Source organism: Xiphophorus couchianus, chromosome 11 (genome assembly GCF_001444195.1).
Source record: "Xiphophorus couchianus chromosome 11, X_couchianus-1.0, whole genome shotgun sequence".
NCBI lineage: Eukaryota > Metazoa > Chordata > Actinopteri > Cyprinodontiformes > Poeciliidae > Xiphophorus > Xiphophorus couchianus.
The window spans coordinates 4,659,036-4,674,265 of record NC_040238.1 but is presented as its reverse complement, the minus strand read 5'-3'; the positions used below and the strand labels follow the sequence as shown (position 1 = coordinate 4,674,265).

General features: G+C 38.0%; 1 protein-coding gene across 13 annotated transcripts in view; it reads right to left on the bottom strand.

The window, feature by feature from the left end:
- rapgef6 (Rap guanine nucleotide exchange factor (GEF) 6) overlaps positions 1–15,230 on the bottom strand; it is a 133,030-nt gene that overhangs the window by 81,277 nt on the left and 36,523 nt on the right. For 5 of the 13 annotated variants that reach the window (XM_028031875.1, XM_028031868.1, XM_028031870.1 and 2 more), the window contains exons 5-6: positions 10,111–10,180; positions 5,117–5,263 (exon numbers count right to left, since the gene is read on the bottom strand). In XM_028031875.1, coding sequence (XP_027887676.1) covers positions 5,117–5,263; positions 10,111–10,180 — 217 coding nt within the window. Of the gene's footprint in view, positions 1–2,799; positions 2,818–5,116; positions 5,891–10,110; positions 10,181–15,230 lie in introns of those variants that run through there. The other 8 variants (XM_028031866.1, XM_028031864.1, XM_028031863.1 and 5 more) reach the window with 5 other exon arrangements.

Below are 15,230 nucleotides of genomic sequence, written 5' to 3'. Positions count from 1 at the left end.
TAAAATGACTTGGTAGGTGTGCAGATTTGCCACATTCGTTTCAGTTTTAGATGATGATTTGAACAAGGCTTTGTTGTTTTTTAGGATATTGTTTTATATGTCAACTTTGCTTATCCCTCCTCCAAAACACTCTTGCCTGGTGTGTTTTTCTATCCTGTTTAAACAGCATTTCTAAGAACACCTGAGAAATAATTGCATTGACACAACATATTAACATGCTGCTGTGCAGATAAAAAACAAATAGAACTGTAAACGATGTAGTGAGCATGCCAGGCCAGTAGGGGGCGGTGAAAATTTGCGAACTTTCTTATCCAGTGGACTATTTTTGCAACTCTTTGCTTTAAAATGGCAAATGAAGAGGTGCAGCAATAAACAGGTAAAAACTGGACTGACTTCTAAATGTTTTCGGTTCACTTTTAAACCCGTTTTGAACGGGTTTCTAAAACGTTTCCCTCTGGAGTCCGTCGTCAAACCAAACCAAATCGCTGTTAGCATATAATCAAAAGACAAAAGGTTGTCGTTTAAGTTTAAACGGTTGCAGTATTCCTGATGTTTGGTGAAATTAAATTAGACACAGATAAGCTGTAGCTAGTAATTATGTGACCTTCGAAAACTGATTGCACTGGATTTTAATTGGAAGTATATCAAAAAGGAGTGAGTACATCAGTTCAGTGTGATGATGATTTTTATTTGCTTTCGTTTGTTTCATTCTATCAGATACCAACATAATATGAATATGAATATCAAGAATCTCAGGATCTGTCACCTCAAAGTTATTTCATACTCGTAGTGGAGCTGGTTTCGCTGGTAATCCAACTAAGATATGTCAGGTTACCCGTTACTATAAACTAAATGCCTGATTATGTTCTGGGAGGAAAAACAACACAACATGTCAGACATCTCAGCCTCTGACACAGGAAGGTAGCAAACCACAAATTCTGCATCAGACGTCTGTGTCTTCCGCTGAACGTTAAAGAAAGTCACTTCCTTCAGAGAACCGAGAAAACTGCCTCACTGTCCACAAGCTCGTTCAAGACAAACACTTAGCAACCCGAAAACAAAAGCTAAAAATCAGAAACTCAAGTCTCACAACAGGCTATTCAGATGACAACCTGATACAAATACCAATAAATCTGTATGGCAAACTCATTCTTCGCAGGCTTCATTCAGTGTTTGGTTGAAGCATTGTGTGCAGAGGGCTGAGCCTGTTCTGGATTAATGATCCAGAGGTGACGGGGAGCAGTCTGGCTGTGAAAAACCCTCAGCGTGGGTTTCCCCCGCAAGGCAAATGAGGTGATGGCTGCTTATCCATCCTCTCCAGCACAGGACAGACAGTCACTCTGAGGGTTCTGGTATCTAAATGAAGGACCTTTCTCTGCTTATTACAACATGTAGGGGTGTGTATGTGTGTGTAGCGAGTCGTTATTGAATCCCAGCAGTCTGCTGCTGATCTTCTGCCTCACTGGTCCAAAAATCTGTATTTTATCTTAAATTAAACAACAAAAAAGCTAAATGTGCAAGTTATAAACATGTTTACACATTTTCTATCATTCACAGACTTCCTGATTATGATGATGATTTACTGGTGGTAGTGTGTGGGTGTGTGTGTGTGTGTGTGTGTGTGTGTGTGTGTGTGTGTGCGTGTTCTTCTTAATTCATACAGTCAGAGACTCCATTGACTCCAAGTCGAAACATTAAGAGACGGAGAGACACCAGACGCAGTGCAGAACAGAACAGTGATAATGGATTACTGATGTTATTATGGTTCAGTAAGAGCTGCAAACATCTTCTGATCTAATGCCAGAACTACACTTCACTTCTGCATAGTGGATGCATTTATGTGTGATATGTACTTTTAAAGCATCTGTTATGCTATGAAAAATAAGACAGTTAAAGCTGCAGTACGTAGCTTTTATTAAAAAAATATGTAACCGTCACCATGTTATGATATTTTAAAATAAGACAAATAATCTGTGAAAAAATGGATCTTCACCTTCACATGAGCTACTATTGTCATTTGAAGAAATGAACCAAAAACAACCAATCAGAGTCAAGAGGAGGGGCTTAGCACTGTCAATCACCATCAAGTACTCGCTGCAAAATGTGCTAATGGAAGAGAAACAACCACCGTTGGTAGATAAAATGAATTTATGTGTAGATAAAATGAATTTATCTACCGTCATTGTTCTCCGTTCTAACTAGCCTTAGCATTCATGACAGGCTATGTTAGCTTGTAGCTAGCATTGCATTATATATTACTACATAGTAATTTTATTGTAAATGATAGATAAACAAATTCATTAGAATTGAAAGTTGCCTTCATAGTACTTGAAAATGGTCTCAAAACAACAACATTATCGTTTATTGCAGAAACGTTTGGGACAATTTATCGTAAAAATGTGTTTACTGTTCACTAATGCTGTCACTTTAAGGCATATGTGGCTGTACTGTTGCCTAAACCAGAATGAAAAATAAAAAGTCTTGTAAACCTGTCTCTGTCCTGCAAAGTTTTCCTTAACCCTTGTGTAAATCAGCATGTTGTGGTTCCCAACATGCATCTTATGATCCATCTGTTCGCCACATTCCTATCAGCCACCCACAGCGCAAGTAGACAGCGGCGTGCGCATGTGTGTGGCGACATCAAAACTAGCTGCTTTTCTCAACACGACCTGCTTCCAAACAACAGGTGTCTGATTCAGGTGGGCACTATCTACGCAATCATCAGCACACACAAACCAACAGAAAAATAACCCAACATGTCAAGATGAACGCGCGAAATATTGTTGAATTACTTCCTACCTTGTTGTTGACATAGTCCTGAGGTTGAACACAGCAGAAAATATGTGGGAAAAGAAAAGAAATGAGATTTAATAAGTATGCCAAGAGCCCTACACATGTCGCAGCTCAGTAATCTCTTGTGATACAGTTTTTTATATGTGCTACTAGCTCCTCCTGCTCTTCTGTCAGCTTGAATTTAATCCCAAAGTTCTTCTCTAATTCTACGTATTTGCAGAACATTGATTTTGTCCTGATTTTCTGCTCTGCCAGCTTATTGGAGTGGAAAGGATTTGATTTTTTTTTTTGTCCAAAGTTGAGATGTTTGACTTTAACATCTCATCAAATCAATTCATTTTATGGGGATTTTATGTGAAAGACCAATTGCAAAGATGGAAAAGGATAAACGGCTTTAAAGGGCTGCTTTATAACGTTTTTACTAGCTGGTGGCTGAAAAACGTATTAGTCGATATAAATGATAATTGATTAGTTTTTTGTTTTAAATATCTGAAATACTACCAAACTGGTTCCTTTTTTATCCACAGTTTCCACTCCACGCCGTTGTTTTTTATTTTTAAGCATTAATAAAGAACAAGTTAGACCTTAGGCCCTGTTTACATGACAAAGATCCAACAAAGTCACATTTAACATCATAGCGCAAATATCGTAAAAAATCCTTACAAATATTTCCAAATTAGCATCACAAAATATGTGATTTTGATCACAAAGACCACAAAACAATCCCAAACTCCTGGAGGAACTGCTATTTATTAATATTTTAACAGTTTAATGGGTTTTATTAATATATTCTGGCACAACCAGCCCATTAAGAACATTCAGTTTCTTGATACAATGAAACTGAATCTGGTTTAGATGGTTGTGTTTGTCAAAGAAAATCCCAATAAAATACAATGAGTTTGTGACCTCAAAGTGAAGAAATATAAAATGGTTGAAGGGGGGTGCTTTTTAAAGATGGGTGTGATGGTATTCTGGTATCTGAGAACTTTATACATAATTTTAAAAGGTAGAACAATCACCAGGAGACTCTAGGGTCGACAGAGGACTCGTTTAAACTCTCCATTACGGCCCTTTGCAGGCCCCCGAGGAGCCCAAGGTGTGCGCGCCAACGCAGTGCAGCAGCCTGCAGCTGCTTGTGTGTCTCCATATGATTAGCTACAACTGTAACTGACACAACGCTGAACCCGGTGATCCTATCAGAGGGAGGGAACGTCGCTGGGGCGCACATGACTGTACGCAGTCTCAATGCCGAAACGGTCAAAGAGCAAACATAGCCACCAGAGTTAACCACTCTGCAGAGAAACGTTTAAATCTTCAGCGTGTAGAAGTGACTCAAACGTCAGTCAGAAAATAACAATAAGGCGTAGTAGCACTGCAGCTAGGCCTGTCACAATAACACATTTTGTCCCAGAAGTTACCGCGATAACATATTGTCGTTACCAAGTATTTCTGGTCCAGTTTCTTAAGATTGGACAAAAATAACTTTTAACTGACTTTTCAGCTTGTTTTCAAGCAATAATTTCTTAATATTGATTTAAAAAACTGCTTGTTCGAATGGCAGATGATATGGGAAAATGTTTTGTTATAAGTGAAAATAATCTGCCAGTGGAAGTAAAACTTTTTCTGCAATTTTAAGGAATTATTGACTTAAAACAAGCTCCAATTTCTTGCTGAAAAGTTATTTGTATGTAATCTTATTTCAAGTGTAATAAGGTGTTTTCATTGGAAAATAGACCAAAATTGCTGGTAACATTTTGTGCTTTTGCAGTGAAATTCATTTAAGATTTAAACATCCAAAATATTTACACAAAACAACTGAAACAACAAATAAAGTCTTTGTAAACAGAATTATCCTTCAACAGAGGGGAACGTTGAGGCCAAAGCACCAAAACCTTTTATCATTCTGTTTTTGGTAGAAAGAGAGAAAACAGAAAAACAACAAACCATGCAAATGGAAAAACATGAAGCTGATGCAGAAGAAATGTAGCAAAACATGGCAGTAAATATACAACAGGAATGTCTGAAAACTACAAAAACAAAACGTCTTGGTGAGAAAAGAGAAAGAGGATAAGACACGGAAACGGAAATGATTGAGCTTGCTTTAGTTTCTCATGCGATTAATTGATTTGTTGCTTATTGCAACAGTCCGGTTGCTCTTTAGTTGGTGACAAGTGTTTAATATATTTTCATACAAATACACTGATGGTCCAAAACAACCAAGTATAAGTTTCCAATAGACGTAATGCGACTAAACCGGACCTTTAAAGATCTTTAAATCTTTAAAGGTTGCTGAACAAACCAATCAGTAGTAGCGTCGTCTTACCGTGTTGTTGTAGCTGGCGGGTTCTTGGCCATCGGTGATAAGTTCCCGCTCTCCTTTCGGGTTGACCCTCCTGAAGCGCCGCCTGGAGCGCCGCTGGGGCCCATCTCTCTGCAGGAAGCTGTCGTCCCCCTCGGTGCCGTTATCCACCTGTAACGTAAGTTCACAACTCTCAGCCTCGGAGCCACAGCTGTTTGACCGATCCACGTGGTTCGACGCCTGAGGGCACGGCTCGGAGCAGCTCCGCTTCAGCAGTTCAGACCTCCGGACCTTTTGGACAACATTCTGATTTATAAAATCCAGATTCTGTTCCTCGTATTCCGAGTCTTGGGTGTCAGCTCCCATTAGATTCAAACAATCCGGGCTGGAATCTGGGAACTTGCTGAGTTCTTTCTGCTGCGGTTCCTCTTCGTCTCCCGGAGCTTCAGGAATCTGGCCCTGCTCTTCTGCTGGCTCCTGGTTGAACATCCAGTTCCTCCAGAGCGCAGAGAGCCGGTGCCAGCGCAGCACACTCATCCGGATTCAAGGACGGGATCAGAAAAACACATAAAAGCAGGAAACACCACAGGGGAGGGGGAAAAACCAAAACAGTTGCGCCGAGGTGTCAAAAAGTTTAAATCCAAAATCCTTCGCCGAGAAATCATCCAGGAAAGGTTGAAAAACCAAATAAATCACTCCAAAGGTTTCAGCGAGGAGTTTAGCAGCTCAACCAGATGCATAGTGACAAACTTACTCACACGTCTTCTTGCTCACTCTGTCGCGCTTCGACACACGCAGAGCATAAAGTCAGCCCACAGTTTCCTCCAGGAAGCCGTAAATACACAAATATCCTCAGCAGGCAGAAAAAACAGCGCAGTACACAGAATCCGGCCATACAATTCAGTCTCACAGGCGTTTTGTGCTGGTCAGTTTGTTGAAGGAAGAATTTGTTTTCGTTCTCCGTTGCATAACGGTAACTCAATAGCCTTATTATGTCAGTTAAAACCACATTGTTTATCAGGAAATCATGTTACAGAACCTATTGAACAATACTGCTTTGATTTTTTAACGTTATTTTTCACTTACTTTTTTCTTTTTTACATTCTGTTTTGTTTACTCTAATAGTTTATTGTTTTAAAATAGCTTGAACATTAATTTTGCAATATATGGAGAAAAACTGGGTGAATTACCACTTTCTCTCACAGCTGCTGCTGTCCACAAATTAATTATTTTACTTATTTGTTGCTTTGTAATTTGCTTTTTTGTGTCCAAGAACCATTAATTATCATTACTGGTAAATGATATGCTTTGTTTTGCTTAAAGAAATGCATAAAACACCTGATAAGAAGCATAAATGTGACTTCAGGACTCTGATTTTCTTCATTAAGGTCAAACTGTGTTGAGGAGATTTAAAACCAGAGCCAAGACTGAATGAAGCAGTGCCTTTGTTAGCAACCTCAGTGTACTATACTCGGGTTAATCATGTGAATTGACAGACATCTTGTACATAAAAACTCATGACGGCCCACAACAGGCAAACAGGAGGGCTAAAATATCAATATTCCTTCTGTTTTCATGAAAAACAAATGAATTTTAAAAATCTTTAAAGGCATAACTGAGTTAAATTTGAGGTGAAATCAGCTTTCATCAACCTTGTTACTAAAAGTAGAAATAACAATAATAAATAGTAGAAGTTAAAGTTTCCGTCAGATTTCAATCACAAGCACTTCTGGTTCCAAAAGCGAACTTGGGATAACTTTTCTCTGAACGAGTTATGTCGTGTTTTTATTTAGATAAAATGAAGACGAACTTCTGCAGTGGCTCAGATAATCCTCTGAGTTTAGACTTGCACGAAACAAAAGCACCAGGTATTGAATATTATCATTTCTGCTTCCTGAGAAAGAGGAAATAAAGGAAGCTCACAAAAAGAGGCATGCATGAGCATTCTTCTTTCCATGCACAAGAGAAAAGCAGGGGGCTGCAGCAGAGTCACACCGCACTGCGGCCAATCAGTTAATTGGGGCCATGGGAATAGACGAGGGAATGTGATCTGTGGCTCTTGTCATGACTCTGGTCACATGATAGACAGGAGTTACATTCACAGGCGCTCACTACGTCTGGGTTTGTGAGCCGGGAAATGGACGAAAGTACAACTGAAGAGGAAAAAACACGAGGTGATGCACAGATCAGATAGAGCAGGAATGTAAACCAGAAGATGAGTCGACGTGAAGCTCGTCACATAACGTTTTATTTTTGTGAGTTTTCAGAGGAAGCAGGAAATGTGGTAATTTTTCAAGACCATGGGACCAGTGGAGGTGGGTGGGCACAACGAGGCCTTCACCAGTCAGACATTCAGGCAGCGTTTGAGACGATCCGCTGTGATCGGCGACACATTTCTAACCTTTCATCATTACAGAGAAAGACAATACACTAATATTAGTACTGGTCCCATTTATCACTGGGTTTTAACCAGTTACTTCAGACCCGCCTAAAATAATGGTTCTAAGTCCAGAGACTGTCACTGAAAAGCTGCATCCAAATCAGCTTTTATTCTTTCTTAAACTTAAACGGTTTGAAAGAAAGAGACGCAAATCCTTTTATTAATTAATAAATTAATTTATTCAGTTAAACCCAAAAGAAACTCTTTCAAAACAACAAACATTAGTACATTTCTTAAAATAATGTTAAAGTGATGCATAAAAACTTGAAATGAAGCATTTTTATTAAATAAAATCTAGTTTTTTACAGTTTGCTACAGGAGTCGTAACTTCTGTTTGATTGTAGTTATTTGTTCATGAAAACATTAAAAAACGATGAACAAGACGAGGATTTGGATAAATTTTCCTTGTAATACAAGAAAAGGAAGAAGAAAAGAGTAATTTTATTCCCAAATAATATTTCTTTTTTAATTGAGCTCATTTTTGTGTTCTGCCCATAAATCCCCTCAGTGATGCAGTCAGCACCACTGCTGCTGTTTTTACAGCTCCAACAGTCTCTGAATGCACCCTGGGGGGTCGTTTCAGATTAAATATGTTGCTGAAAGAGCAACCTCTCTCCTATAAAACGCTCTCAATAATGAGACATTCCAAGGAATGTCGGGTTCCTGGCATCTGTGGATCAAGGTGAGCCTTCAAGGCTGGTTTTGGTTTGAAAAAGCCTCAAGGCTCTTCGACAAAGCAGCAACTTTTATTCCCACTAATCAGTCTCTATGATTTGTTGTCATTTGACAGCAGCGGTGACCTGCGACTGGATGGATGGATGGATGGATGGATGGATGGCTGGCAAAGGGTCGTGGGGTAAATGCAGTGAAAGGTCAACCGAAGGTAAAAACAAAACTCTGCTTTCAACTTGAGTTTTTCTCTCCCAGGTCTTTACATGAAGTGTTTCTGTTTTTTATGTGAGCAGGTGAAAAATGTTTCTCTTTCTATTTAGCCGAGTTCTCGATAACGGTGTAACATATGGCCTCGTTTACGGTAACACTGCCAGATTTTTTTAATAATGCGATTTTATTTGACAATCTAATTTAATTGAACCTGAAAGCTGAAAGTCAAAACACTGAGTCCATGACACATTTTGGTGTTGAGCGTTTTTAAAAAGAAGATTTGCTTTTATATTAGCAAAAAAAATCTGGGAAAATATTGGAGGGAAATAAAATATATATGGAAAATAAATGCATTTAAGACAAAATTCTACGTTTTGCTGCTGGATAAACGGTTTTCCTGTATGTTTCTCCGTGATTAGCACTTTAAACAGCGCATACAAGAGGATGATTGACAGTGCTAAGACCCGCCTCCTGGCTCTAATTTGTTGTCTTTGGTGCATTTTTTCAGATGGCTATAGCAGCTTTTCATAACTATCTGCCTCGTAAACTGTCACAAAATGGTGATGGTTTTAATAAATATAAAAAAAAATCTTTATAAAAGTTCATTATTGCAGCTTTAAACATTTAAGATGAGTAGATTTATTCAACTTTAATGTACAATGGGTTAATTATTTGGTTTATTTCAACCAGATTCTTTATTACTTTCTGTATTTAAGTGTAATTAGTCAGGTGATGTTTTCTTTTTATGCTAAAAATCTTTTACAGAGTGCTGGTTAAGCGTATTTCTGAACATCTCAAGCTGTGTCTTTGGTACTAAATATTAAACTCACAATGTTTTTGAAACATTTGGCTAAAATTGTCCAAGTCTGTGATATTCAGATATTCTAGTTCTATTTGTTTCATTTTCAGTGAAAGTGTGTTTTCCAGTAAGCGAGGGGAGTTTTCCCAGTACACACAAACTGAGTTTTATGTAATAAAGCAGCAGGGAAGTAAGAGGGACAATGAAAATGTTGCAAATGATTACCTCAGATTTAAGTAAACAGAATGATGGCCCACCTCATAATTAGAACAGTTTCATCATGTTTCCCATGACTTAATCCTCAGACATAACATAAACAAAGACTTCCTAAAAGTCCATTTACTTTCAAACATCACAGAGTTCTTTGTTCTGACTGTTAAAGGACAATTTCAAATGAGTTTTTAATGGAAGCTAAGCATTCTGGGAAATAATTCCCACTCCTGTCGTTTTCTTCTTGCAGTTTTTTAAGCACTAATCTAAAAACTGTAGCTTATTTAACTCTTGGATATTTGACAAAATTAATAAAAAGTTAAAACAACTTACTGCTGTAAGTTTATCTTTCATAAACTCACACATTTGGGTTAAAACTTGCTAAATTTATTTGACTTAAACAGCAGAAGACAGTAGACACAACTAAATGCAGTAGATCTGACAGGAAAGCCTCCAAACTGTGAATCTATACAAGCATATTTCAACAACAACAGTCTAAAAACGTGAACCACTATCCTTATATATTTTAGCAAGATGGGGGAGGCAGATGGAGGGAAAAAAGAGAGAGATAAAACAGAAGGATTGGAGAGAAAAAAAATGCAAACATCAAATAAAGATGAAAAACCGGACGGATATCAAAGAGCCAGACAGGAGGGATGAAAGAGAGCGAGCGGCATCGATACTCACCACAATCATTTCTGATGGCTCCAAAGTGATGCATTCACAGCCTCGCCTGCCCCCCAGCTGCTTGCCAAAACTGCAGAGAACAGAGACACACAGAAATACATAAGTATAAAATAAAACCAGATCTCAGACAATCTGCTCACACTGACCAGAGGCCAGATGCGTTCAGTCCCAGGCGCCCACCCACAGACCTGCGCCGACATTAGGGCCCTTAAATTACCGTAATTACCAAATCATTACGCTGAGGCGGCTTTAAGCAAAAAATGATCCTGATATATATCTGCTGAATATCTTTTACTAAAGATGGTGCATCTGCTGGGAGTAAATACATGTGCTGTGTCAAACTCAAGGCCCAGGGGCCAAATCTAGTCCGCCGTAGGTATTTATGTGGCCCAAATTACATCAATAAGTCCCTCAAGTCTTTCACAAATCTGTAAAAACGGTCCGACGTTTCTAGAGAAAAATGTCGAGCATCTCACTTCAAAGTGCACACGTGTCGGAAAAAAAAAAAAAAATTACAAAATTCTGGAGGAACAGCTATTTATTGACATTTTAACAGTTTAATTGATTTTATGAATATATTCTGGCACAACCGGCCTTTTAAGGTCATTCAGATTTTTAATACAGATCAAAACAAAACTGCGTTTGACATTCCTGGTTTATCTGCGCTCAGATTTAACAACAACTCCAACAGCTGAGGGGGAAATTAGACCAGGTTTTAGATTCTGTTGTCATTTTTGAAACCAAGTCGTACTGAAAAAGATGAAATGAATTTATTGTATTGTCGCCTTGTTGCCATTCTTATGGTTTTATGTTATGCATGCTTGCTGCAAAAGGAATGTGAATTAAGGACATTTATGGAGAACATTTAGTATTGCGTGTGACCAACAGCAGACAAGAAGTCTGGAAAAAGACCAAACAGGCAGAATAAGCCAGATAAGGACATGCATAAATATAAGACTCATTCAGAGATCTACTGCCAAAACAAAATATAAAAAACAATCCAACATCGAACTGTTTTGTACAAATTAAGAGTGCATGAATTCCTTTGCATTGTACACCAGAAAACGCATCCCACCAACCAGTCTTTCCAAATCAATTATTTCAAAAATACATCGTATGAAAACAAAGTTTGACCTTTTTAAGACCACGCAAATGCTTATAGATCCACCAGAACCCTAGTTTTACAGCAAGACACAGTTTTAGTCTTTTCTCAGAAAAAGGAAGTGAATGTCTGCTATTCATTTATGCTAACAGAGAAAAACAGTGAATGCAGACATTTTTTTTTTTTTTCTCCGAAGAGTTTTTGCGGCGCTAGTGGCTCGTATTTTTTCCACAGTAGGCAGACAGGAAGGAGGGTGAGGAGAGGGGGGAGGACATGTGGTAAAGGTCGTCGGGACCGGGAGTCGAACCCGCGACATCCAAGTCGAGGACTAAGGCCTCCAAACGTGGGGCGTGCTAACCCCCTGCGCCACCACAGCACGCCCCGAATGCAGCCATTTTTAATCTGCTTCATATAAAAACGTGCAGATTGAAAGCTGATCATGTCTCTTCACTGTGTATTTCGCTCCTCTGGGATTGGAAAAGCACTGATTCAGCATCGCTTATGGTTTGGATCTCATCATAGAAACTCATGTCAGATCTCTTAATGCTTAACTAAACTGTTAAAGATAAGTCAACGAATCTCTGCGTTTCATACTTCTGCTTTTCTCTTTGACCTTCCTACTGGTGATCATCGTTTCCAGTCCAACTGACTAAAATCTCTTTAAATTACTCTTCTTTGGAAACACTGAATCCACTAGACGTCTCCCTTCTCCCATTATATTTCTGGCTTTTGTTCCCTTTTGCCGCATCTCGTTTTTTATTCTCTTTCATTCTGAGTTGAAAAACAACATTTTTTCTCATCCTGCAGCTTCTGAACAGCAGAGACTTTGCTCAAAGTCACGATCTTGGTTCAAAGACAAATCTGTCCTCATTAAAACGGATAATTACAGAAAAATCCTGAACTAAGAGAGGCGTTTTACTTAAACACAATAACTAAAGCGTCACAATAAAGGAGGAATAAAGAAATCAGTCTCCACTACGCGTCGCTACAGCTGAATGTAAAGCTTTAGGAAGCTGACCTTTGACCTAAGTGAGGCCCATATCGATGCTCTGCTGCCTCTGACACACCAACTAATTATTATCTTGTTTTTATCCTTTTAATAAATAACATTTTTAATTTTAATGAAACAAAAAAAATTTAAATTGTTTTTAATTACATTAAAATTTTGTTTGATCAAGAATATTAGATTAATATTTAATTAAAAATAATTTAATATTACTTTGTTAAATAAATACACTTTTTAATTAAGTTAAATATTTGTAAATCTTTACATTAATATGTAAAAATCATTTTGTTTTTCTAAGTTACATCCTGCAGCTTTAAAATGAGCGTTTTTTCCTTTGCTGCCAGTCGTTAGCCCTTTTATCTTGGGGATGCGTGAAGAGCAATCAGCTGCTTCTCGCCTCCCAAGATGGCCGACTTCCTGTTTGATACGGAGCATTGATGCAGGAGAGTTTTCTGTAGGTCCAATGGAGTTCTACAGCTTTACCGAATTTAGGTTAATGCTAATGTGCGACTTTTACGAAAATTTTGTGCAGTTTGGTGACATTTTGAATAAGTTTAGGCCTCCTAAAAGCCAATTTTGTTTGGCTAATAATAATAAAATTCAGTTTGATCTGTTAATAATAGATCAGAGTTGATCAAGAAAAAAACACAGGAGACTAGTCTGTCTCTATGCTGATTTGGGTTTTGCGACATTGGAATTAATTGTCATTATATATATTGAAAAAGACTTATAAAGCCTATTTTTTTAAAAAAATTATGGGGAAAAGGTGTAAAACCATCCAAATTCAGTAGCCAGGAAGAATTCAAAGCTCTCAGGCAGAAGGTCGGCCCAACTCTGACTGATCTCTACCCTCCAGTGAGGCGAGTCGCCTGGATCCTGTCTGGCCTAAACAAAGCCTGCCAAGGCAGTCTCTTCAGTTTCTGTCTCTCTGTGTGTGGATGAGACAGAAGCACAGGAGAAATACAGCCAGCTACAATAGAGGGAAACCCTGCAGAGCTGCAATTTCCAGGCTTCTTTACTTGGTGTGTAACCGCTGTTTGCTCAATCATTTCTCATTTTTCCTCAAGTTACTGCATGCCCATGGCGGTAGAAGAATAAACACCTTAAAGCCAAATACTAGTGACAAACAGATGGGGTGTGTGTTTGTGTGTGTGTGTGTGTTTGCCCCCAAACCAAAGCTACTGCGATGCCTGAACTGAAACGTGACACTCGTCTCCCGTCAGCTTGTCTAAATCTGTTTGTGGATGAACGTCTAAAGCCAGAAAATCGCCAAACTTTAGCCTTAAGCAACATGAAAAAAATCACAATTTAAAACTTCATCCACTGAATGACACACAGGAAAAGGACACAAAGTTTCTCTTTTAGGTTATTTTGATGACAAAACATTAAAGCACAAACAGTTTTTGTTTGCTCAATTTAGTAAGTTGAAGTTTAAACAGCGTAATGTTTTTGGATGCTAACACAACCTGACATTATTGAGATTAAAAAAAGATTTATGTGGCTTGCTCAGGTCTTTGTTTAGTAAAATGTATATTAAAGCAAAAGTTAACTTAAAAAAGTAACTTAAACTACTTCAAATAAGTAACTTTTTTCTTATTATAAATGGCTCTTCTGTAGCAGTCTGTATTACAGCGAATTGGAAGATGCCTCTGACTAAAGGCAAGTTTTTCTATATTATTCTCATGAAGAAAAGGGTTGAGTTTGTCCATAATTTTTATTTTATGTAAAATCTGTCTTTGCGCCATCATTTATGGACATTTGGCAGCTAGCACTGCGTTTTAGCTATTTTCATCAAATATAAAAAACAAATATTTCTTTCACTCTACTTTGAAAATATTCAAGCCAAGTTGCAAATTTTGACCGACTGTCAAAGAACCTGACCTGACGGTTTGCAAGGAATATTTTGTTCTTCAAGCCAATTTCAAAATCAATCAACATCACTGCGACTACCATTTTATCAATCATCATCTGGGAGACGAAAATCTGCCCCATCGGTGAGAATTTGTCTGTGTCGCTTTTCAGCAGGTGAGGATTTGCCTCCCTTCCCTCCCTGAAGAAACAAGCTGCTGGCAGACGGAGGAACAGGTTCAGATTTGGTCCAGTGGCAGCTGCCGGGCTTTGGGCAACAAACCATGACAGCCAGCGAGTCACTGCGGCCACACACACACACAACACACACACACAAACACCCACCGACACACACAACACACACACACTAAAGCCTGGGGCCACCACCAATGTGTCTACCAAATCTCAGACATTATTATTAAACAACAACTTTTCCAAACAGATGAAAATGAAAATATGTTTTGTTGGTTTATTTACACATTTTCTCTGTTTTTCTGTCTTTTATGTAGCATCATCCGCCCGAGCTGAAACCTTTATTCTCTTTCTAAATTGTGCATATTATGAACACCACTAAATGCGCCAAACGGTGCACATTTTCTGCACCAAATCAGCTTTTATTCTTTCTTAAGCTTTGCTAACTATAGCTAGCGTTTTGAGAGAAAGTTACCCAAAATATGTTCTTATTACTGAAAAATGTATTCAGTTAAGCCCAGAAGAAACTGAAAACAGTCTTTCTTTTATTATAGCAATGAAAAAAACTGAAAATAAGTAATTAATTTAAAACGTAGTGAATTTCTGCCAAAAAAGAAGAATTTTCTGAGCTCTAAAAATTGAAGATTTGAAATCTTGAGATTGTCAGAATTTATTTACACAATACTTGGAAATGTTTGAGTTTGAAAAGTCAAAAATATGCTAAAAAGATCTGAAATGTTTAGATTAATAACAGAAGATTTTTACGAAAACACTTGAGATTTCTGATTTTCTAATAAAAATTTCAATGTTTTCTAGACCATTTCTGACATTAATCACAAATTTTCTGAGTTTTTGGCAGAAATTTACTCCCGTTTTCCATCTACAGCGGCCGTATGAGGCCGTTGTAAAACTTCCTTCCAGGTTTTGGATCTACAATAAATATGTCTGTTTATTTGGATGATGATGGCTTAC